This window comes from Panthera pardus, unplaced genomic scaffold (assembly GCF_024362965.1).
Source record: "Panthera pardus isolate Hobbes unplaced genomic scaffold, ASM2436296v1 HiC_scaffold_13, whole genome shotgun sequence".
Taxonomy (NCBI): Eukaryota; Metazoa; Chordata; class Mammalia; order Carnivora; family Felidae; genus Panthera; species Panthera pardus.
In genome coordinates, this window is record NW_026526688.1 from 16,826,144 (window position 1) to 16,851,762 (window position 25,619).

General features: G+C 40.4%; 1 protein-coding gene and 1 long non-coding RNA gene across 51 annotated transcripts in view; one reads left to right on the top strand and one right to left on the bottom strand.

Moving 5' to 3' along the window:
- The window catches only part of LOC109250997 (uncharacterized), a 190,681-nt gene that overhangs the window by 117,587 nt on the left and 47,475 nt on the right, over window positions 1-25,619 (top strand). The window lies entirely within an intron of this gene.
- The window catches only part of SORBS2 (sorbin and SH3 domain containing 2), a 347,250-nt gene that overhangs the window by 53,823 nt on the left and 267,808 nt on the right, over window positions 1-25,619 (bottom strand). For 29 of the 50 annotated variants that reach the window (XM_053900849.1, XM_053900848.1, XM_053900891.1 and 26 more), the window contains 7 exons: window positions 22,482-22,517; window positions 18,563-18,701; window positions 13,989-14,161; window positions 9,259-9,325; window positions 8,517-8,561; window positions 5,560-5,749; window positions 2,853-2,967 (listed from right to left, as the gene is read on the bottom strand). In XM_053900849.1, coding sequence (XP_053756824.1) covers window positions 2,853-2,967; window positions 5,560-5,749; window positions 8,517-8,561; window positions 9,259-9,325; window positions 13,989-14,161; window positions 18,563-18,701; window positions 22,482-22,517 — 765 coding nt within the window. The remainder of the gene's footprint in view (window positions 1-2,852; window positions 2,968-5,559; window positions 5,750-8,516; window positions 8,562-9,258; window positions 9,326-13,988; window positions 14,162-18,562; window positions 18,702-22,481; window positions 22,518-25,619) is intronic. The other 21 variants (XM_053900889.1, XM_053900892.1, XM_053900893.1 and 18 more) reach the window with 3 other exon arrangements.

Here is a 25,619-nt window from a genome sequence, read left to right on the forward strand (position 1 = left end):
GAATATGGTTAGTAGGCAGGAAGAGATACGAGGCTGAAAAGGTCAGCAGGAACCCAGATCACAAGGTTTTTTGGAAATTACATTAAGAAATTTGGAGTTTGCTCTAAGGATACTTGAGAGCCAGGAGAAAGTTTTGAGAAGGAAGTTTTATAAAGTTTCATAAAGATTGCCCTAACTGTGGGGCGCCTGGGTGGCTCAGTTGGTTGAGCTTCCAACTTTGGCTCAGGTCATGATCTCATAGTTCGTGGGTTCGAGCCCCACATAGGGCTCTGTGCTGACAGCTCAGAGCCTGGAGCCTACTTCAGATTCTGTGTCTGCCTCTCTCTCTCTGACCCGCCTCCACTTGTGCGCCCTCTCTCTCTCTCTCTCAGAAATAAATAAGCCTAAAAGAAAAAGAAAAAGATTTCCCTAGCTGTGGTGCAGAGACTGGACTGGATAATTAGGGAGAATAATTGGGTGGCTGTCACTGTAATCCAGGCAATGGGTACATTGTGGACCAGAAGAAGGGTTATCTGTAGCATATGTCCTAGTGGTAGGACTTTGAGATCTTTGGGGGAAAAGGGAATCCAAGATAACACTTGGGAAGACTGGGCAGAGGAGGGGGTCATCTAGGAATTCAAAAAGGCAACAGAAAATTACCAAGAGGTTGTGTATAATTTACAAAAATTAAATAGGAGAGGAGCAAAGGAATGCTCACACACCATCTTGGGGTAAAAAGATGCGGGAGAGCATTCCATTGAAATCCTGAAGTTTTGTCTGTGTGCTTTTACATCACTCTCATTTAGCAAATCTGCTCTTCATCCTCTGTATCTTGTGGGTATCTTTAGATACGCCAGCATTGTACGTAAACTACATCAGTATATAGCCAGTGTCTGAGATACCACTGTGCACTTAGCCTTTTGGATTGTTTTCTAATTTAGAGAGCCAATGAGAATGAATTTCAGGATCGATGAAAAGAAAAAGAGGATAATAGCTTGGTCCTAGAATAAAAAAGCCTGGCCAAAATTACGTAGACTCCTAGCCCAAATCCTTTTTGCATAATGCTGGCCCCCAGCAAAATTGTTCAGGAGGAGTAGAAATGTTGATTCTTTCTGTCTCTCCATAAGGTATCTATTCTCATTTCCTTCCATTCCTTCCCCTCTTTTTCCTGTGGCTGCAGAGCCCTGTCTGTACCCAAATCTCCAGCAATACAAATACTTCCAGAACTTTCGGTTCTTCTTAAAATACAAGTCTGACTCTGCACACCCATTAAATGAAAGACTCAAAGTTCCTCAAGATAGAGTCTTGTTCACTACTGTGTCCCTAGCACCATGCTTAGCACATAGTTGGTGCTCAGTAAATGTTGACTGAGTAAATAATAGAAATATCCTGGTGAGGAAGCTTCTAAAATCAATCCTGTTGCCTGAGATCACAGCTACTCAAGTGTTCCAATATAATCACAATGTTCTTATGCATTCTTAGAATGATTATTAATGAGCCTTTTATTATTTATATTTAAATCGGAGTCTCATTGTTGTGCATAATTATTTTGCTGTTTTCAATTTTATGCAATGGTCACATTGTGGTTCACGCAATTCTCATCCCAGACATTTCAACGTGTCCTGATATTCAGTCATATAACCTAGTAAATGGGTTATAAGTTTGCACTAAGCCTGCAAACCAGTGGTGTTCCTTTTTTTTTCTTTCAGTTTTTTTTTTTTTTTTTTTTTGGTGAAGTTCTGTTACCCTAAAAGATGTGGGTTATTTGAAGAAAAGCAAAGATGGCTTAGATAAATATTATGCGTGAATTATGTGATTATAAGGTTTTTGAACATGTTTCTCAAGAACATAACCATAAGTACAGGGTTTCAAAAGCTAAATGCAGGATGCTTATGTTGGGTGTGGTAAGGCAAAGGTTTCCAATCAAATTTCAGGGCTGGCCTTGCATTATATATAATAATGTGCTTTCTTGGATACTCTTAAGGGAGTAAACAAAGACAACTCTCCTTTTCCTGTTCACTGACACCACCCCAAATTCTTCTAAGGCAAAGAGGAGAGTAAATTGCAAATGGCTTTCTAGAAGCAGGTTTTGATAGAAATGCAAAGGAATCATAGTTTCAAAGGGATCCTGTGGGCACTTATCTAGGAAGGAAAGCAAAGGACTTGGAAAGGAGGATGGAGGGAAATAAAAACCAAGACCGAGGAATAACCTGTTTGTTAAATTGCTCTTTGAAGCGGCAAGTGGCTCTTTTCAAGTTTATATCTCTTTTTGTTTGCATACATTAAATAACTAGCAAAATTTCTGCAAAGTTAAATATAATCTTGATCCATTAGATTGACAATCAGGAAGCTTGAGGCTTGGTAACCTGAGAGAGATTTAATAAGAATCAATTAAAACAACTGTTTGTTTTTTTTTTTTTGAAAGGCATTTCAGAAATTTCCCCTTAATCCAAAGAAATATTAAGCAACAGATACGGAAGCCAAGGGATGGAACTGTGTGGGTTCATTTGTATCAGAGAGACTAATGAATGATTTTTCTCATTAGCAATGGAGACTAGCAATTAAGACTAATAAGACAAGCCATTAGTTACGAATTTTTTAAAAAATTAAGCTCAGGGCCATGATGAGGCCCAGCTATAGTTATATGCAAATGGATCCCATATTTGGTTGGTAGGGGCAATAAATTAGAGCGTGTGTCTTCAATTCTCAGGCAATATGCACGAATCGTGATACAAAATAAACTTGATTTTTAAATAATGCCAAATACATAGATTACGTTTGAGACAAAAATTACTAAACGATACAAAATTCAGGTCTACTTGGGAACCCAGAAGCCTAGAGAACTGGCATTCTGTTGAATGACAAGTGCTTACTGGTCTTTCGTGCTGCAGAATTGATGACTTCCCAGGTTCATACTCAAAAATACTCCTGGGCTCAGAACGAAACTTTCTTGTGTCCACTTTTCTGTCTGGCGGATCCCAGTCATGCCTAGAAATAAACAACAAATTACATATAAAATAATTCTCTATGCCCCAAGCTGTTCTATAAAACCATTGGCTATCTGTTTACAAAGTTAATTTTAGTATCGAGTTTTAAAAAGTATCTCAGGATAAAAAGTTAATCTGCATAACATACCCCATTTATATGTTGTCTTACATAAGTGATTTAAAGAAAGACTTTTATTTCATATTCTATTTTCCTCTATTTTTTTTCTCTCATAAGCGACTACCCTGCTGGCTCCGTAACTCACACGAGGGGTTTACAGACGCACATGCTGCCAGTGATCTGCCTGTAAACCCTTGGGATCATGTACAAATAGCAGCTGTGTATACTTGTGTTTAGAATAGGTGGCGGTTATGCTCCATTGAGTTACGTGAGTTTTGCACCACTCTGTGACCGGGCATCCTTGATCCAAAGTGACAAGGAGTGATGCACACGCCATGTTTCGTCTTATTTACCCTACAAATGGCATCCCAGTGTGTCTGTGAAAAGGACAAAAGTGTCCCTTGGATCGCCATCCAGAGAAGCAAGCTGTGTGGTAGGGCAGAGCCTCCTTTGGTCTTACCCTTGAAAAACCAGAGTGAGACAGCCATCCTATTGCATAAGAGACCTTGGAAGCAGCTCTTTTTCCTGAACTAATATCCTTCAAAAGGCGGTCACCGAGGGACTTTGAAAGTAAAGCTTTTCTAGGTAGCCAGGGCTATAGAAGGCTTCCTTTGTGAGGATCTTTTTTCTGCGAGAAGAATTTTCTGACTATAGATGGGAGCAATTCTGACCCATGGAATGAGATTAAATTCTCACTCTGAAGCACATTGGAAATAGAAATGCTTTAAGAGACAGGACAATTGGGGACAAGTCCTGGCTTACCAGTAACTGATGACTGATATTCAACAGATGTATTTTGAGCATCACATGAGACAATGTATGTGAAAGACGTCTAGAAATTTTTAAGAGATTATCATATTTCTTAATGAGAGATTTATTTCCACTAAACATAGAACATATAATACATTTAAATTTGAGTTAATTTTGGTTCTCTTTAAGTGGCAGAGATACGATTTTGTATCTAGACAATTATGTCTCAAATTTAAGACATCACACTTACAAACCTATAGTTTATCACGAGGAGATTGGTATTAAAGTGAGGATCTCTTCATACATGATGTATATCTATTTTCATATCTCATACCCAATTTGATCACCAGTTACTCTTAATGGTACAGTGGCATGTTGAATATAATATTTATGGGATGTTTATGATAGGTGGATGCTTAAAAATTAGTACTGATGCTAAATAATGCTTATTTTTTCATTAATTGCTGTATCTCATGAGCTATGACTTTAATCAGAGCTGAGTTGGGACATACTGGCTATATGAGCTGAATAATTTAATTTTCTAAAACAGTTGATTTCTCTCTAAAATGGGTTTAAAGTAGAACAAACCTCATTGAGTCATTCTCAGAATTACATGATATAATCCAGGAAAAGCACTTAGCATAGTGCTTGGCTTATCGTGAGCTCTCAATAAAGGTTACCTATAAGTAGGATTATTAGTCATAATCCTAATTTAAAAAATGCACAGTAACAGTATGTTTATAAATTTTTATTTTCGTGTAAATAGTTTCTATAAAAACATTTCAGTGGGGAAATGAAAATTAGTATCATCTTGAAAAGCTGGTATAAATGAGTCACAGATAGACACTTACTAACTAATGCCTTATTTATTATTTATGAATAATTTTGCCTGCTTTCAAAGAGAGGCTTTTGTGTATGAGAGGGGAAATTTTAAGTAATGAACAGACCTAACATTTTGAACCTGAGGAAAATGAAAACGGCATAATCTCTGACATGCTATGCCAAAGGAAGTACATGTCCGTTATTTCTATTTATTTATCTTCTGATATGCATTTATTGATCAAAAAGTAGAGATTGTGCACATGTTTTTTTGTTTTAATTTTTTAATGTTTATTTTATTTTTGAGAGAGAAAGAGACAGAGTGCGAGCAGGGGCGGGGCAGAGAGAGAGAGAGGGAGACACAGAACCCGAAGCAGGCTCCAGGCTCTGAGCTGTCAGCACAGAGCCCGACGTGGGGCTCGAACTCATGAACCACAACATCATGACCAGGCACCCTGAGATTGTGCTCATGTGATTATGATATTATGAGCCAAGATTGTGAAAACGTTTGGGGCGCCTGGGTGGCTCAGTCAGTTAAGCATCTGACTGTGGCTCAGGTCATGGTCTCACCCCTTGTGAGTTGGAGCCCCGCATCGGGCTCTGTGCTGACAGCTCGGAGCCCGGAGCCTGCTTCGGGTTCTGTGTCTCCCTCTCTCTCTGCCCCTCCTCTGCTTGCACTCTGTCTGTCTCTCTCTCTCAAAAATAAATAGACATTAAAAAAAAAAAAGATTGTGGAAGTGTTTGTCACAATCCCAATAGGGGAGGTCAACATGGCATATATGTTGACTAATAAGGTTATACACGCAGTATCTTGCTAAGGTAAGCACTGACTCTTCTACGGAGTGCCATCCGGGCTTACTTGTATCCTAAACTAAACAGAGGCCACGTCTGGGGAAAATGCCTTACTTTTCTGTCGAAGATCGATCTCTTGGTCGAAGTGGTGGAACTGGAGGAGGAACGTGCGGGGGAGGGATGGGGGAGGAGGCATCCTTAAAGACATCAGTGCCGTTGTCGGAGTGGCTTTTGGAGAGGGGTCTGTAGGTCTGGGTCTTTGCAGCAGGATGTGACTGAGCGCTGTAGGGTGAGTTGTACAGGCCTATCACGAAACACAGCACAATAAAACAAACAGAAGCAGAAAAACATTTTAAAAGTGCATTAAATTGTTTATACCTCACAAAACATCCAATGATTTTGCCCAAGTTTTTATTGGCAAGCATATTCATCACGCATGCATCAGGCGGTATGTTCTTAATCGATTTATCAATATTATTAATCTATTAATCATTATTAATATATTAATTTATTAGCGATAGGTTCTGTACACAATCATTGATTGCAGTAAATCTTTGACAGTCATTTTTAAATTAGTAATGATTCAGACTGGTATTAGGTATAAATCTACAGATAGTCAGCAAATTTTCTCCTGGATAATATAAACAAATAACATAGTTAAGGTTTCAGGAGAAGATTAAAAATAGTTCATAGAACTGTTTCCAAATATCTTCTATTACTTTAAAAGCTCTGATTTACCTGTGATAATTGACATGTTAATTGCAATCACGCAAAATATAGTTTTTCAATTTTTTATTTTAGTTTATTTTTTTTTTACAGAGTATGCATGAGTGGGGAGAGGGGCAGAGGAAGAGGGAGAAAGAGAATCCTAAGCAGGCTGCACGCTGCTCAGCCTGGAGCCCAACGTGAGGCTTGACGCAGGACTCGATCCCACGACCCTGGAATCATGACCTGAGCCAAAATCAGGAGTCAAGATGCTCGAGAGACTGAGCCACCCAGGTGCCCCAGTCAAACAAAATATTGAGCAAGTTGTATATGTGCTGTGCAAGGCTCAAGGACACAAAATCCTCAGCAAGCTTGTTGTATATCTGAGGAAATGAGACACGAATGGAATTGTGATTGCAAATAATTGGTAATCTGACAAAGGCCAGATGAGGAAAATGCATATGAGGAATGAAACATTTTAGAGGATGGTGGATTGGTCAGAGAAGATATTATGGACCAGATGGCACTAGGATGAGCCCTGGAGGACTGGTTTGGGTGGGTCGGGGAAGAGGGAAGCAGAGATGGCTCAGGAAAAAAAAAAGAGGCAAGACATAGCACAGTGGGACTCAGGGTTTGTAGAGAGGGAAGAGGCTAGTTACAGTTGCTTTGTCTACCAATTAAACGGCAAAACTATCTCAAAAGGGCTCTGCAAGGTTATATGTAACTATTACTCTTCAATTTATTAATTACTAATGGCTACAGAATTTCAATAGTAAAGATAATAATAAAAATTCTGAATTTCCTGCCACCTCAGACTTGTGAGTTAAGTCACTTTTCACTCATCTGCTTCTCCTGAGGGTCCGTACAACTTGCCATGACAAATGGAAAGACAGTGTCTACACGTACTGCTTTGCTTGGGTTCCACGGTCAGACGTCAACTGTACAGCTTGTTAAAAACATAAGAGGCCCAAAATGGAGTCACTTATGCTAAGCACCCCCGTCACCCAGTGGAGACTTAATTACAGTTTTGAGCAGAAATGGCCTCTTAAACCAGACAGTCAAGCATCGCCTGACCAGCAGGAGTGAGGTCATCTCACTCACAGACCCCTGCCCTCCCCTTAAAGCAAAAGGAACCTTGCAATAATCTCCTTTTTTTTTTTTTTTTTTCCTAGTGTAACTTCCTTGTTTGGCTCCCTTCTGCCTATAAAAGCCTTTCATTTTGTACAGCTCCTCAGGGCTCCTTTCTATCGGCTAGATTGGATGCGGCCGCATTCGTGAATCGTGGAACAGATCCAATACTATCTTTAAAATTTACTTGGCTGAATTTTGTTTTAGAACAAGCTAAACACGGGAGGTGAGTTTGGAGTACCTGTGGCTTGGGATACAAGTTGAGGGAAAGATTTTACTGGGCTTCCTGCTGTCACCTAGAAGAATGAAGACCTAAATATCAGAGGTCTTGCAGCTTGCTAAGCTCGTTCTGCCTGTTTTTTCTTCTCTGTTTGTCTTTGGAGACTCCTAGCAGAGTCCCTGACAGTTAAAGGGCCTGAGTGCTGGCCTTCAGGCAGCAAGGAGGGAAGAACCTTATGCAGGCCTGAGGCCAGGCTGGCCAGGGGACCCCTTACAAGGGTGCAGGTGAACAGCCTGAGCCTCAGAGCCTGCTCTCAAGAAAGGAAACCGTTCAACAGTCACTAGCCTGGGGCTGAGTGGTGACAGGAGGCCCTATATAGGATCCCCTAATGTGACGTTTAGGGGAAAGGGAAGCATTTTGTAGGGATCCCTCACTCCGGCCCTGCAACCATTTCACAAGATACCAATGCCCTCAAATACAAGTAGAAAACGCCCAGAATTGAAGTCATGCCATTATGACTGTTGGCAACTCTGAGTCAGAAAAGTGGCCTCAGCAGAGTGGGATTTTTAAAAATCCTTCAATGAATGGTTGCATTTTGGGAGCAAAAGCATGGACAAAGTCACAAAATACTTTTGCTTGACTCGTTTTTTTGTGAAGTGTATCTGAAAGATCTTACGCAATTGTGATCACTCTCTCTGCTGATAAAAAGAGATCTTTATCTTATTTTGTACCCCAGTTACAGTGTGTTCTTTCAAGCCGTCCTTCATACTTTGGTTAAACATTCCTGAAGCTGCAAATAAACGGACAGTGTGAGAATGAAGGAGACAAAACAGTATTAGTTCTCATTTCCATGGGAAAAGATCGATCCTTTTGTTATGCATGCTTTGAGAAAAGAAAAAAGAAAAGCATCCTCTTAATTGTCTACACTGAAAACATGCGCTCAAACAGTGGTAACACAGTGAGTGGGAAGTGATTCCAAGCATACGGTATTCATTGCGAGCAAGGAACCCCGTCCTACCTGCATTATATGTATAAGGAGTATTATACATGTCTGTGTCATCATCTAGAAAATGAAACATAAATATCATGGTAATACACGTTCGGTCACCATATCGTAACAAGACAGTAGAACTTCAGAGAAACAAAAACAATTTGGTAGAAAACCAGGGTCTCTTGCCTGGTGCATAACACCATTTTTCGAATTTTCTAATACTGCTTTGTTCCCGAGCTGCTGCGGTTTGACCTCGCTGGTCCGTAACGTATTTGCTGGGTTGCCCTCTCCCCAGCATGCAGGGCCAGGGCTTTTTCCTCACTTCCTGGGCCAGCCTTCTCTTCTGAATCATGAATTTCCTCCGGAAGTGCTTTCGAGATCTTTTGTCAAGCTGGTGAGACCTACCTCTGCTTTCTCTCTCTCTCTCTCTCTCAATCAGCAGCTGGCATGGGTGGACAGAGGAACAATGACAGCGCCACACCCCACACCACGCCAGACTGTGGCTGGGGAGGGAGGAAGGGACCAGAGCACCTGGCACCCCTCCAGGGTCACCTAATAAGAGGCTTCTTGGCAGCTCAGGGGTGAGGCAGCAGCTCAGGTGTCTGTGACTTGAGGACGGTAGAAGGAAAACAAGGAGGAATGTTGAAAGAGGGACCGCCATGGAGTTGCTAGGGTCTGAACGTTTTTTGTGAACCTGAACTCTACAGGAGGCTACACATATACCCTTTGGCCTGGAGGATCCGATCAGAAAACAGAACAACACACATACCCGGCTTGTGTACCATGTGGATCTGCTTGAACATCGTCTTGTACCAGTCCTTCGGTCTGTCAACTGTCTGTAAGAGAGAATGTTCAGTAGTTACCAAACCGGTGCTGAGTCAACACTGCTTGCCCCTCCACGTTTTTCTTTCTACAGTTTATCTTTTCTAATAGCAGGTTTCTGTCTGTGATTACAAAAAAGAACAAAAACCTATTTCATGATGACAATACTAGTAACTTACCTAGTTATGCATGAGGTTTGTAAGTATGTTACCCCTTTAGGCTGAATTTAGGCTGAATTGGGACATTATATGCTGTGGCCAAATCGCACTTGTGCCCAGCATTAGATAGTTGATATTTGTACAAACATATTTATATAAAATGCACTGAATAAAAGTTGTAGTGTTGTAATAGTTTGTTGAACTCCTTTTGGTGCTAATTATCATTATCCTTCAAAACATTTTCGTGAGTGTTCTGTTGAAAACATCATTTTTAGAATTAACTAGGGAATATTTTTTACTGTATTCTGATCAGCTTAGACTTAGAGAAATAAAAGTATGATATTTACTAGCTTAAGTTCATAAAACCCCGAATGTAGTACAGTCAAGGGTCCTGCGGTAAATCTAAAAAAATGTAGACATTGTTTAAAACTTTTTTTAACATGATAAATAAATGTATGCAGCATTTGCTTTGCTAAATTATAAATTCCTTGAGAGTAGAAGCTCTTTCCACATGCCTGGATTAGGACACGATAGAAACTGGGTTGTAGTGGAAAGAAGAAATTAACGTCACCTCAACCTAGATTCAAGTCTTGCTTCCTTTAATTGTTGTTTCATACTTCCTAGCAGTATGAATTTGGATCATTTAGGTAAGCTTTTAGAACCTCAGCTTGTCCTTCCTAAGATGAAATAATTATATCTACATCATAGGATTGTGATGGAAATGGAATGAAACCATGTATATAAGACCTAAAACAATGCCTAGAATGTAAGAAATGCTCAATAAATAGTAACAGTCAGTAAGGAACATAACATATTTATAGAATAAAATAATGAAAGAACCCAGGTTATTGGATGGAATTCTACCTGATTACATACCTGTGAAAGTAGACCTACACTTTTATAATCGTAATTAAAGATTTTGCTTGGCAAGATCTTTATCTCAACGTTTCCAGAAATACTCCAGCAAGAAACCCAATCATTCTGTATATAGTGATAAATACACCAGATTTTCCAAGAGCATTCTCTTGATATAAAATATTCTGTTAGGACTGCCACACAAATATTCTTGTACTTTTTAAAAGACTGAGCGTTCGTTTAGATTTTATATCCTATTTTTTTCCCCTCAGAAATGTGGTAATTGCATTTTTCATCTGGAAATTGAGGGTTTTGTGCCGCATCTAAATTTATTTTGGTCTCTGAGCATACATGGTTCTGATAATCACAGCAAATATAGATTAATATTAAGAGCTACTTGACTTTGTTCTGAGTCACCTCTTCATTCATTGTAGGCTCTTTCTACATTGGAAAAGCTTTGAGGAGATTGTTAATTGACCTTATTTTCAAATGATGGGAGCTGGTGGGAGGGGTGCAGTGATGAATCAGGAGTTTAGTTATTATTGGCTGATTTAAATAAAGTGGCTGAACATGTATCTTTAAGGGACACTTTCATAAAAGATCAGTTTCTCTTTTGTTAAGCTCTGTTTCCTTTATGTCTTCAGCAATAGAAAATAAGATGTAAGTTGGTGCAAACATGTTTCCCAGCCATACCTGGACACAACCAATAGCAACAAGGAAGCCTAAATAAGTGACTTATATCCCTGTATATGGCAGTGTATCTTGACAGACAGGATTTTTTTTTTCTTCACTTGCTGGAGGGCACATATCAGGCAGGAGCTTAGTTTTGCCATCTGCTAGCTTTATATGGTGAGCACAGAGATGCCAGGAAATGCCCGGTGGTTGGCAAAGAGGAGTATGAAACTGGTATAGGGCAACACTAAAACTCTTTGTCCCTTTCTAAAAGAAGCACTCTGGGCATTTGAAGTTTCTTTTATAAATGGCATCATGGACATGTTATGTCTAATACCGAGATTAAGTAAATAGAAGTCTACTCAAGTTTAAGGAAGTTTGCTTCTGTATGTGTCCTTCAAGGTTACTTTGTATGGGCAGTAACTACTAGCAATTCACGACTCACTTGTTTTCTATAATCTTGGCAGAATTCACCTGGATTTTACTTTTCTACAGTTTACAAAGTATCAAAACTCGGTGTTGATTTATCACGCAGAGATTTCCAAAAAGGGAAAAGACACATATTTTCTACGTACGAGTATACAGTGATTCTATTCTATTTTTGCCCCTTTCCAGCTTTGAAAATGCTCGAACGGTGTTATATTTGAACTAGAAAAAAAAGAGTCTTGTATTTCACTTAACTAGCTGGCTTTAATTAGACAGCCTCCTGGGATCTGAACCCCAGCGATTTTTGTTGTTGTTAAGAATGGCAGTAAAAGGCTAACCCAGACGTCCCAGGTCACATGAGAGAGGGCAGACTGGGGAGCCTTCATTCAAATAACTCAAAGGTACATTTGTTGACTTTTGGCTTTCTAGAGTTTCTAGCTTACAAAATTCTGTTTCCTTGGTATAGGCTGGTTGTCTAAAATGAGGCTACAACATGATACACTGAGACAGTACTGCCTTTGGTGGATACACTGAGCAGAAAGTCCATGTAAAGCAATTTGAGTCTGATAATCATTACTCTCTACACGGATGAGAAAGAAAAACAACCTTGGAGATTCTTGGCCTGCTGTGGCTCAGAGACGGCCTGACTCAACATTTATAAACACAGCTATACTTGGGGATGTGCTTGGCGAGGCTGAAAAACGGGGAACGCAAGTAAGAGTCTTCACAGACCTGTACCTTGTGCGTACAATTTTAAAAGTCTAAATAAGAGCACAGCTGTGCCTAAAAATTACGGTTCCTTATAGGGAACTTCTGGGTTGCTTACATTTTATTTCCTATTTTACAGAAGGGGAACCAGCATTGAATGTTTAGTATATGTATTTGCATATGCATATCTAAACATGCTTTTGATTTGCAAGTAGGCAGACCACTAGAATTTTAATATTACTTGATTTTCACTAACCTTTGACAATGTCTGTTATTTTTCCTTTGGAAAACTAAGAAGCAAGTCTTTGCTGTTTAAGAAAATTATGTCGGATGGATAAAAAAAACTGGTCCAGCTTTTCATGTTGTTTCTTATATATCATTCATCATGTTAAAAACACACCCAGAGGTCTCAGACACTATCTTTTCAGACAGAATCTACAACAAGTTAGAGTCAGGAATATCCTAATTTGTGTATATACTATGACTCGAGGGTCGATTAAGCAAAACCAATGACACCATACCTGTCTGACACTGCATCCCTACGTTATTTGGAAAAAAGATTCCAGTTAAACCATTTTGAGTCAGAAACCTTCAAAGGGAAACAAATGACCAAACACCGTCACCAGAAACATGCAGTTGTCTTAAGACCGTTAGTCACAATCCCTGAACTTTTTCTGTGACTTAAATATGACAATCATCAGTTCCAACATAGATTGTTAGGACTTGATAATTAGTCACATTCAGCGTTCCCAGAATCTAGTGCGTCTACAGCCCCATCAACTGCTGTGCAGGTTGACTTTCTGGCTTGCAATTCTGATACAGATGCTTGGAATAATCCATTTTTTAACTCTTCTCTCAGAACGCGCAATCCCCATCTATGAGAAATGCAATCTTACCACTGCTTTTTTTTTTTTCCTGATCTCTTTCCCATTCGTTTCCTCTATCCACTATTGTCTTTGCACCCCCTCCCCACCCCCAGCCCCCAGGGTTTGCATTCCAGGGAAGCAGCTCTTGGCAACACCCCTGCCAGGTAGGCAGGAGTATGCAGCCTGAGCCCTCTCCTTGCAAAGCCCCCCAGTTCACCTGCAGACGTGCTGCGGCCCTCATCCTGGCTTCCAGAGTCTTCCTTCTGCCGGCTAGCACAAACCTTCTCTGCGAGTAGACTGGTCAGTGAGCAGCTGCCTGCCCGGGCTCTCAGTAGCTGCCTTTGCTGCTGCTGAGCTTTGCCAGAAGGGGCTGCCCTGACACACTGAGCAGTGCTTTGGCAGAGTTTAAAGCCAAAAAAAAAAAAAAAAATCCAAACACTTTCACTTAATATCCCTGAGGGCTCACAGCAGGCACAGCTGAAGAGGGACACTAAAATGTGTATTTTTCTTCACAGTTTTTTTTTTTTCTTTCCATGACATTAACTCCCTTTGCTGCAATCATCTCACCGCCCAGCTGCCAATTCACGGCTCCCAATCTCCTGATGTTAACACACATCCATTTCAAGAAACAAATCCCTGGTTTATTGGCAAAGCAGTCAAAGCATTCACCTTGTCTCGTTCCTTCTCCTTTCTCTCTATTGCCCTAACGCTCCCTGGAAGAGGTGAAACAAAACAAAATATACCTTTATTCAACAAAACTCACAATCTTCGTGATTTTCAATTAAGATGCAAACACAGATTCTGTGATTAGCTTCAATCCACAGTTCTTTTCCTCTTTCTCTGCCACATACAACATAATATTCACGAGAACTCAAATGGCATAGAGGGCAATCCTCGTTATATAAGACCATAGGAATGCACAAAGCCGTTGACAATCCGGCCTTTGTAGAGCCTGGGCATAGCCCTGCAGCCACCACGCTGGCATTTCCTACCGTTCTAATTGCGGTGGGGATTCCGGATTCATCCACGGGCCCGATCCCCGGGTAGTGGGGGGCTTTGATGACCGTCACTCTCTTCTCCTCCTCTGAGGATCTGTACAGTGGTATGGAGCTGCCCATGGTGCCGTCCAGAGACTGCGCGTGCTGGGGATAGGTCTCTGTGGAATCTGCCGAGAAAATTTGGTGACATATCATGTATTTGATGCGCAAGGACTCATAAGTATAAGCCTCTTGTATATTTATGCCAACTGTAACGTAGAATCTATTTCCATCGCTCTCTCTTTTGACCCATTTACCTTGCATTCGAGCCACTCGTTGTTAGCATGTAGGTATATACCCAACAGAACAGTAACAACAAGATCCTGTCGTTGTCTGAAGAAGGAGGAGGGGGAGGGTGACATTTGTGGAAGGACCGTGTGGCCGTGTAGCAGCCACTGTGTTAAGACAGTACTTTACATCTATTAGCTCACCTCACCGTCCATTTAATTAATTAATTACTTTTTATTTTGTTACTACTTTTTAAAAATTTATTTATTTTGAGAGAGAGAGAGAGAGAGAGAGAGAGAGAGATTTTAGAACACCAGCAAGGGAGAGGCAGAGAGAGAGGGAGAGAGAGAATCTCAAGCAGGCTCTGCACTGTCGGTGCAGAGCCTGACTCGGGGCTCGAATTCAGGAACTGTGAGATCATGACCTGAGCTGAAGTGAAGAGTTGGACACGTAACCAACTGAGCCACCCTGGTGCCCCGTGGGGGGCTCCGTTTTAGAGACGAGGAGGCAGACCAAGACATTATCTTTGTGTGAAGTTGCTGACTACTGTTATTTGAAAGCACCGGAATGTCCTCTTAGAGCAGAAGATAGGACTGTTGAGTCTACAGCAGCAATTTCATATAAATAAAGTGAAAACAAAAATCACATTAAGAAATCCCCACATCCAAACACATACTTAGATGGGGTGAAGGCTCATGGGTTAAATGGATGATTTCAAATTATTAGTGCTGATTTGTATTTAAGTAGACATGATGGCCAGATATCTTGGCTGTTACTTTGAAGCATAATTATTTATTTAATTAAAAAAAATCTTGGGGCGCCTGGGTGGCTCAGTCGGTTAAGCGTCCGACTTCAGCTCAGGTCACGATCTCACGGTCCGTGAGTTCGAGCCCCGCGTCAGACTCCGGACTGATGGCTCAGAGCCTGGAGCCTGCTTCCAATTCTGTGTCTCCTTCTCTCTCTGCCCCTCCCCATTCATGCTCTGTCTCTCTCTGTCTCAAAAATAAATAAACGTTAAAAAAAAAAATCTTTATTTTTGAGAGAGAGAGAGAGACAGGGACAGAGCATGAGCAGGGGAGGAGCAGACAGAGAGGGAGACACAGACTCCGAAGCAGTCTCTAGGCTCTGAGCTGTCAGCGCAGAGCCCGACGTGGGGCTCGAACCCACGAAAGCAAGTTTATGACCTGAGTCGAAGTCGGACTCCCCACCGACTGTGCCACCCAGGCACCCCAGAAAGGTCTCTTTTTATGTGGATATGGAAGAGCTCTAATGTTTCAGGATACCATCACTTGATGACATATATATGCATATATGTGTGAATATATATGTAATCTATCTATCTCAAAACATATGATAGTATTTTTTTATTTGTTTATTTTTTACTTGAGAGAGAGAGAGTGCAAGCAGGGGAGAGGAACAGAGGGAGGGAGAGAGAATCTTAATTTTTTTTTGAGAGAGAGTGCACACATGAGCACACAAGTTGGGGAGGGGCAGAGGGAGACCTGATGGGAGGCTTGATCCCATGACCCTGGGATCATGACCTGAGCCAAAACCAAGAGCTGGTCTCAACCGACTGAGCCAGCAAGGTGCCCCATATATGACTGTATTTTTTTTTTAACAAATTTATATAAAAATTCATAAGTAAGATTTTAAAAGATTTAACTCATCATTATAAGGATAACTACAGATAGGACTCCTGTAAGCTAAAATCTATTGTAACACTTATAACTGCTATTGCTATTATTATGGCTATATTCAGTTTAGTTTGCAACAGAAAAGCATTTTAGATACATTTCTGATGAAGAATGAATAAGGCTAGGAAGGAAACGGTATCTTTTCCAAGCAATTCCAAATGTGATGTTTGACTCTGATTTCCCATTTAGTTCCAAAAAGTGTTTGAGTCAGGAACCATGATGGCGGCATTTCTATTAAACAATAAATAATTTTTGAGCACCTCCTATGTGCAAAGTCCCAGCCTAAGCAAGGAGTATGAACTCTGTCTTCACATATGGTTCGTTAGAGTCAAGGAGTTTATAGCTTATATAAGTTAGCTTTTTATTTTATATTTCTTTAAAAAAATTTTTTTTCAACGTTTTTTATTTATTTTTGGGACAGAGAGAGACAGAGCATGAACGGGGGAGGGGCAGAGAGAGAGAGGGAGACACAGAATCAGAAACAGGCTCCAGGCTCCGAGCCATCAGCCCAGAGCCTGACGCGGGGCTCGAACTCACGGACCGCGAGATCGTGACCTGGCTGAAGTCGGACGCCTAACCGACTGCGCCACCCAGGCGCCCTTATATTTCTTTTATAGGTCCACTAACTCTCACTTTTGTAGTCTTTTGTCCTCAGCTTAATATAAAGTTTCTCGAAGCAGGATAGATTTGTACATTCTCAGAACCTATCTCAGCACTGGCTGATTGGAATTTGTTCCAGTGGGACAAGGGACATTTCTTTCCTTGTAGTATGGCTTATATGTAAATCTACCCATCAGTATGTTCTAATAAGAAAGACTGTCTACATTCAAGTATTTATGTATTTTGTTTCTCGGGGTGGGAGGGACAAAATTGTGTGTATTAAGACAGGTGATGAGGAAAAAGAGTCAGACTTTGATAATAATTATTTGAGAAAACATTATGGCTAGAATAATTTGTAGTTTTACTAAAGGAGTGTGATGATGCATAGCTATGTAAAAAATCTAGGTATGGGGGGCCTCGGTGGCTCAGTCAGTTAAGTGTCTGACTCTTGATTTCAGCTCTGATCATGATCTCATGGTTCATGGCATTGAGCCCCACGTCGGACTCTGTGCTAACTGGGATTCTCTCTCTCTCTCTGCCCCTCCCCCCTTACGCACACACATGCTCCCTCTCTCTCTCTCTCACACAAAATAAATTAATAAACATTTTTTAAAAGTCTCGATATAAAGGACTCCTGTTACAATACTGCACCACGGACTGATCGTTTCAGAGCAGTGTCTGGGCACAAGGACGTCCTACTTTCTTATACTCTAAAAAGACAGCATTATAACATTCACAGGTGATCCCCACGAGCACCATTAGAGAAGGCACAAGTATATTTAGACTTTTCTTCGGTGAGTCTCAGGGCTCCATGTGAGTGTTCCAGAGGCTCTGTTGACCACAGAAGCTGAGTTCCATAACGCACACGCTGAATGTTCCCGGGTAAGCCTGGATGGCATCATGTCTTTCAACGAACAAAGGGTGCTGGGGGAGAAGAGGTCCTGCTTGCTGTTCAAGGAGGAAAGGAGAGTGAAAGGCCTGTGTTCTGTTGCTGTTTGGCGGTGGCCCGGAGGGATCAGTCTCAGCCTTTCTGAGAGGTGTGCTGCCTGCCCTCTTTCCTCTGCCTTCCTCCCGGCTGTCTGGAGGGAAGCCTTCCGGTCCCTCAACATCATGGGACCTTTCTCAGCTTGAATTCGGACGACGGCTTGATTTGGTTTGGTTTTTAGTGTTTCGGGGTTTTGCTTTTTTACATTGTTAAAAACTAAGAAATACATTGTTTTCTAAACAGTCCTACTATATTTGCCACGTAAAAGTGTTTGTGATCATACAGTACAAGTTCTTATCCAGGAGGCTTAAAAAAAAAAAAAATCACAGGGCCCGTGAAATGATACGCTTGAAAGTTTGTATGAACGTTCAAATGTGCATTTTTCTTTTTCTGGAGGAGAGCTCTCTCTTTCATCTAATTCCTAGTCCTCAAAGGATTAAGAACTCTCTCTATAGCAACTTCAGGGATCATTATTTAAAGGAACTCCTGTCCCAGGCCAATGGTCTTCTGGTCTCAGTTCAAAGAGTGTTTTGCTACTTTGTGAGGCGATAGTTTACTATTTACTGTTTTTGTGAGGCAGCTCTCCCCCTGTTAGACTGTTTTAACTGTGAAACAATTCTGTATATATGCCAAGAGAATTTTCTACAGTGAAAGCTTTTCCACAAAAGAACGAGCTGTTTTGAACATGGATGGTATTTGCCATCCATGGAAATGCGCTACACGAATGTTCCGGTGGGGAGAACTCTCCTGCCTGACTGTCCACCTTCTCTCTACTTCAAACCACAAACACTTAATAGTTGTTTCCAGGCTCAGATATAGATGTAGTCATTGTCTTGGGATAGCTGGATGCCTATTTTCTCCAGTGACTCCTCTGCTCTTAATTCCTCCCCTAGCATAGGTTCATTAAATACTGGAGTGTTGAATATCCCACCTCTTTGGAAAAATTACTCTGATGTTTTTCTCATGTGGTTTGTACTTGTTATATGAAATTGTCATGGAAATCATGACTGCAAAAGACTTACCAAGTGACCGGCCATGCTGCATGATAATGCTTGAGTTGAGCGAGCCTGGGAGAGAGTAAGCTGAAGGGGAGAACGGCCTTTGATAGTAACTCATTGGGCTCACAGCACCTCCTGAGTTTCCATTCACCGTTATCTGGCTCTGAGAAGAGAGTTGAGACATCCAGGCAAAGTGAGGAATATAAGGAACACAACCGTTTGGATTTACATATCATGAAGCAATCTATCCTATTCTAAAAGAATCAATCTTTTCTGGCAAAGCATCAGAAAGGCATGATAAACCACCGGCTTCTCCCTATTGCAATCTCATTTAGTACTTTATGGGTCTCTTTTTGGTTTCTTGAGAATTTATTGTTTTGATTGATTTATATCTGAGTATATTATATCCCCAGCGAGATCTTAAGATACTTGTTGGAGATAGTCATATATGTGCTGCTTTTATGTTTTTTTATAATGTTCGACCTGTGCTAATAACATAGTAGATATTCAATGGATACATATTCTAATTGAATTGGATCAACTTAGTTCACAGAGGCTGAGCTCACCACTATTAAGGATGCCTCTCTATCCGCAACACAGCGCCGAGCCTGGGCACGGGGGAGATTACATAATGCATGCAAATGAGACAAAACATTAGTAAGAGCATTTGGTTAAAATACTTGACAGCTGAATACACACAAACACAGATAAAGAACCATCATTTGCGAACCTTTTCTACTTTTCTACTGATCCTAAAACAAATTAAACTTCTACAAGACAGGCCTGAAATGTAGGTAGTCAATTACTTACATATTTCCTTGATTTTTCATTTTAAAGCTCATGTTTTGAAAATGGCCAAGAGTTAATTTAATTTCATATTTTTATAGTCATACCACATCTGCCCTGGGGTCAATAAATATTCCATCACAGTGATTGTGCTTACTGATTAAGTGCTTCTCTGAGCTATTACAGAAACCACTCTCCTGTCACAAACCACCATATCTTATAGGTCTTATACCTGAACAGCACTGGACATTCAAATGATCCGAGGCACTGGCCCATCCAAATGCCTCAGAGCCTGTCTACAAGTTTGATAAATTACCTGAGAATATTTTTGCCACCTTGCCCAAATTGGTTTGGTTGTTCTTTGTAAATATAATTATGGTGCTCTTGCTATAATGTGTTACAATGAGTGTTAAAAGCAGAATTCTTATTAAAAACCATCATGTTACTGTGTTACTACACTTAGAAAAGTTGGCTTGAATCCTATTTTGATAGTTGCAATAATATTGATTATGGGTTAAGAAAGTAAATATTGCAAATAGACTTCATCTTTCATCATGTGAAACGGACCAGGATTTTACTAATGAAATAATACCATTAGAATTTTAGAAAATACTTTATTGTTATAGTGTAATACTTATTAGGAAAATCGTCTCATGGACGACCTATGTGCAATTTGACCTGCAACTTGAAACTAAGTTCAGTTCCAGTTAGCTCTGATTGTGCCCGTAAGACTATATGTATGTAGGCCTTTCAAGCTCCTAAGGAGTCTTAAATATAGCAAATTGAATTGGTTAGTACATAATTTTATATGCTATTACTGTTCTGTGTTTTTGGTTAAAGGCCCTACTATTGCTTGAAGTTTTAAAACGGAGAACTATTGAAAACATAGTAGAACATGGAGAATCCCAGGACCACTGAGCTTCTGGCTGTACTGGCAGGTAGGGTGTTAGCCCTGCAAAGTGAGGGCCTTTTTTTTGTTTGTTTTGTTTTTTCTGTAGCCAGTCACTAATGGGAACATTTCATGGCAAAGTTTTATACCCAACCATTGAATGAATACTAAACCCCATTTAAAGTATTGTTAAGTATTTAAGAAAGATACTAAAAAGTCTTTTGTCTTCTATAATTGCGATGTCTTGAAAAGCATGTGACTTATAATATTTCTCCATGCATGAAATTTTCAGGTTTATGACATTGACATGACATAAAAATTATGTAGCACAACGAAAATTTTGTTTACAATGGTGCTTATTTCAAACTTCATCATAAAATCAATTTTAGAAAAAAATTCTCCACTTTTTTTGTTTGCCTAAAGTTAGATACCTTTCAAACTGAAGCCATTGTCTATACATTATATGTGATGGCAAATGTGTGCGTTAGGAGTGCCTGGGTGGCTCAGTCCGTTAAGTGTCTGACTCTTGGTTTCAGCTCAGGTCGTGATCTCACAGTTTGTGGGTTTGAGCCCTATGTCGGGTTATATGCTGGCAGTGCAGAGCCTGCTTGTGATTCTCTCTCTCCCTCTCTCTCTGCCCCACCCCTGCTTGTACCCTCATGTTCTCTCTCTCGAAATAAATAAACTTAAAAAAAAAAAAAAAAGAAAATCTGTGCCTTAAAATCTGAAAGCATTTAGTTATTCATAAATCATTTGCTAGGGACTCTTGCCATATAGACATATTTAAATGATATCATTTGTATGGGGACTATTTATATATTGCTCTAAATGAAAGATGAATTATTGGTATATAAAACAATAAATGAATTCATAAATGTCTAACCCAGAATGGCTCAGGAAAAACAATTCCAAAAGATCAGAGGGCTAAATTTCTGCAGTGTAGACTAGGAGTATTTACATCATTCGCCCCTATAAGACAGATAGGTTCAAAAGATGTAGCGGTTAGTGAAAGAGAAGCGAGAATTAGCGTCATGCGGTCAGCAATTATGTATGCGAGAAACAAGGGTATGTGAACTATTCACACAGGACAAATTCATGTGAATCTCAGAGGTAAACCGTTATCTACCAGGATTTAAGACTGGGTTAAAATTTTGGAAAAATGTTAAGACTTTTGCTATAACTCGATCATCATAATATATGTATACTTATCTAAATTTCTGAGATAATTTATTATTTTTTTGAGATAACTACTTATCAAAGCAAATCACTGTACAACTCATTAGCTAGAGCAACACAGTGTAAATATAAATGACTCTGAAATGAATCAGAATAGGGGCGCCCGGGTGGCTCAGTGGGTTAAGCGTCTGACTTTGGCTCGGGTCATGATCTCTCTGTTTTTGAGTTTGAGCCTCGCGTCGGGCTCTGTGCTGACAGCTCGGAGCCTGGAGCCTGCTTCGGATTCTGCGTTTCCCTCTCTGCCTCCCCACCTTACACTCCCCCATGCCCCGCTCCACTCATGCTCTGTCTCTCTCAAAAATAAACATTAAAAAAAATTTTTTTTTTTAATGAATCAGAAGACAGTTGACTTTTTCAGCTGAAAGTAGGCTTTTGAGGATGACTGTAGAGGATTTTCTGGACAGACTGTGCGGAATCGGTTTAGGTATAATTTACACCTATGTGAATAAAAACGCTTGGCAGCAAAGTGAGATGGCAGACGAGAAATCAATCGGTCCTTGTGTCTGGCCCGTGGAGATCTGTTTAAAAAGTGGTGGAGGCAAAGGAAGGAAGAATAATGTCCCGCATGGCTGCCTGGTGCTGCAATCTGTCACAGATGACCTCTGACCCACGGTCGGGAAGGTGTTTCAGAATGGTCAGGGACGTCGGGGGCACCTGGGTGGCTCAGTCAGTTAAGCAGAACGGTCAGGGATGTCAGAGTCAGCTTCCTGAGCGCATGTGGGATGGTTGGGGAGAACTCACCGGAGGAGCAGGACAAGTCTGTAAGTGAGAGAGTCTGCGGTGTGGCTGTGGGCAGGGAGGACAGGAGCGAGGGGAAGGGGTTTGCAAAAAGCAGTGTGAAAGGCTCGGGGGGGGGGGGGGGGTTGGTCTATGCAGGTGTGAAGGCCCCAGATCAGCAGGTGGTGACAGAGTCGGTGAGGCTGGGCTGGGGTCACCGTCAGGTAAGAAGTGGTTCAGTTCAAAAGCACCACGGAAGGAAAAGCGTGAAGAGGCTTCTGGTGTGCTTTGCCTGTGAGCCTGTGAAGCATTTACCTCTGGCACATGGGCAGCTAAGTTCTGGTTTCCAGGCTGAGTATGAGGGAAACATAACAAGAGATATAAATTATTCAGTTAATAAGGACATCTCTTTTTGCAATGTGGCAGAGAAGGCTTTATTCAGCTTAATCATCAGCTGTATTTGCAAGCCCTTTTAAGAAATATATTCAAAGGATTAGTTACCGGCATTCAGTACAGAGCAAGCATGAAAAAGTGAGGAAAATAAATCCAGTAAGTGTTTTTGGAAATAAGACCAATTTTCACGTAGCACTGCATTGTAATTTGGGGTGGGGGCTTGAGAGGCTTGGCATCATGGAATTTTTCCCTCAGAAGTTTTGTATTGTGTCCCTGTGACAGCAAAATAATATCAGGTCGTCTGTTGGCCAGCAGAATTCCTTTCGCTTCAATAGAAAAATCTTATAGTAGATTTCCCCCGACTGCCTCCCCCCTGGAAATAATCCCCCCCCCAAAAAACCAGGTTACCCCATTTTTTTTCTGACTTACAGATCTAAAGAATGATGGAACTAAAAACAATGAAGTGGAAAGGATATTTTGATTTCACTATAAAACACTAAAAGAATTGAACTTTAAAACATCCTAACTGTGCAAATGGAGACACCTGTTTGTGAAAATGAAGTGAAGACAAAAACCAGCCCCTGATGATGGTTAGAAGGTACCTTAGTTGGTTAGAGCCACTGTTGGTTTTAAGTCTTAGGTAAAGGAGAAAGAAACTGGAGAAAAATAAGTTTTAATGCCTCTAAGGCTATATAACCCAAGAGGCTAAAAACCATGGTGGAGGGGCTGTCTGTAAAAGGAAGAGCGTGGATGGCCCATTACAGGCTTTATAGCTATCTCTTCTGACCATTGTGATGTCTACCCACACATGTCGACTGTGATGATAAACATCAGCCTCATCATGAGTAAATGAAATTTTGAAGCAAAAAAGAATTTTTTTTTCTTAATTCTTCCTTTCCCCCTTCAGAACAGAGGTTTTTTTGTTTTGTTTTTGTTTTTGTTTTTGAGTGTTTGGTGTGGTGCCAGTTGTAAGACAGATAGCCAGAAGTATTGCAGGACATTGATACCAGGGGGAGGAATGAATTAAAGAAAACTGTATAAACTTAGAAATCTTGCCTAGGAAAAGTTTAGGTGATACTATTCGGTGTTCTTGGCCAGCCAGCATTTTCCTAACAGTTGGTGCCATACACCTGTTCCTCTCATAAAAAGTCATAATTAATTTTTTTCTTCAGCCTTTTAAACAAATACTTCTAAAACAAATACGTAAAAAGGTTTCTCTTAGTCACAGCTTAAAAAATTTGATGAAGACTATTGACTCTTAAGAAAAGTGTACAAATTCATGCCTACGTAAAATTCTGCATAAACTCTGGGGATTGTGGATACCATAATCCAACAATCTGATTTCTCAACTTGTTCGATTAATCTAACAAGTTAAGAAATTCCAACCCTGGATAAAAAGACAGGTTTCCTTATCCTATTTTTATTTAATATGATTGCTGTTGTTGTTGTTTAAACACACTTGTTTTGAAAGTGATACTTTTTTACTGTCTCTGTGGGTTTTTTTTTAACGTTTTATTTATTTTTGAGGGAGCACGAGTCAGGGAGGGGCAGAGAGAGGGGACAGAGGATCTGAAGCGGGCTCTGTGCCGACAAGAGAGAGCCTGATGTGGGGCTTGAACCTACGAACTACAAGATCATGACCTGAGCCGAAGTTGGACGCTCAACCAACTGAGCCACCCAGATGCCCCCTTTACTGTATACAGTTTTAAAATCTCTAGAATTAACTGACAGAAATCTCCAAGTTACCCAGAATTTAAAATATTCTCATAGTAATGTATGCATGTTATTATTACATTTTTATAATAAAGTAAAATTACATTATTATGAAGTAAAACTATAATATTATGAAACTACAATAATTATAATTTAAAATGTAAGGATTTTGCTAGAATTCTGAATGCAATTCAATACAAAGCTATCTCGGGTGAGTACGGTGTCCATGGAATTTCTCATAATAATGTAATTTCCCTGAAGAGCTTTCCATGGAACATGGGTCTCTTTAGTTTTACTTATGCTCAGTGAAAATTCTGTTAAATAATATAAATCATGCCAAAGGATTTGAGTTATCTGCTCAAAGGAGTTCCTTCCCCTTCAAAATTAAAAGGAAAAGCTAATGGCTGTATCTCTCCCTGGATTGGCTTACCGTATGTATCCTTTTGGACTTGAAACATGTCAAATGCTAAAGCAGATTGTCTCTAAAACCACTGTTGTCGTGGGTAATATGATCAGTTTGTTTGTGTGGCATTGTGTCTAGGAATGGTCTCTATCCATTCTTTTGTTCTTTCAAGAGCTTGTCTGCAGAACTCTTCCACTTTGCCAATTTCTCTCCCTACCTCCTGATATGCTCACAATTTTGAGTCCTAATGCGCGTGTGTGTAACAGATGGAATGCATCTTGGTGAGTCATACCACATTTAAATTGCTATAGATGAAACTAAGAAAAAAAAAAATCAAGTCTATAGGTTACTCACACAAAAGCTTTGAAATAGCTTGCCATAAAGATGTAAATTACATCTTAGACTAGTTTTTTGCATGACCCTGGTCTCCTCGTTGATGAGATGCCCTCTTAGACACAGCAGGAGAGAAAACCACATGCTACATGTTTCTCTGAGGAAAATGTGATAAGAGTGGGGGCAAGAGCCTGAAAAGGGAAGAGGAAGTATGTTGTCAATCCAGACTACTTGGAGTAGGAAACACTAACGTAAAAAACAAGAGAACTTGTTTTCCTGCTGAATTTCGTGGCAGATAGACAGATGACTGCAGAAAATCATCATAGTTGTTTTGTGTCTCCATCTTCCAAGACATGTAAGGTTAAGGTGCTTGGCTGTAGGCCCACAGTCCCCAACTTTTGTGGGTATAAGTTCCTTTTCACTTTCTCCAACTGTTGAGCTGGGAGGGAGAGAGGAGCTAGAGACACCAGTTTGCTGCTGCCTGGTTTCTACAAAGGAAAGGGACAGCGCTTAAACCCCAAGGTACTCAATATTCCAAGAGAGAGCAGCATTGAACATCTGGGTCCGCATGAATTCAACCCAGAATGCTAAGGTGAAGTTGTGGATGAAAG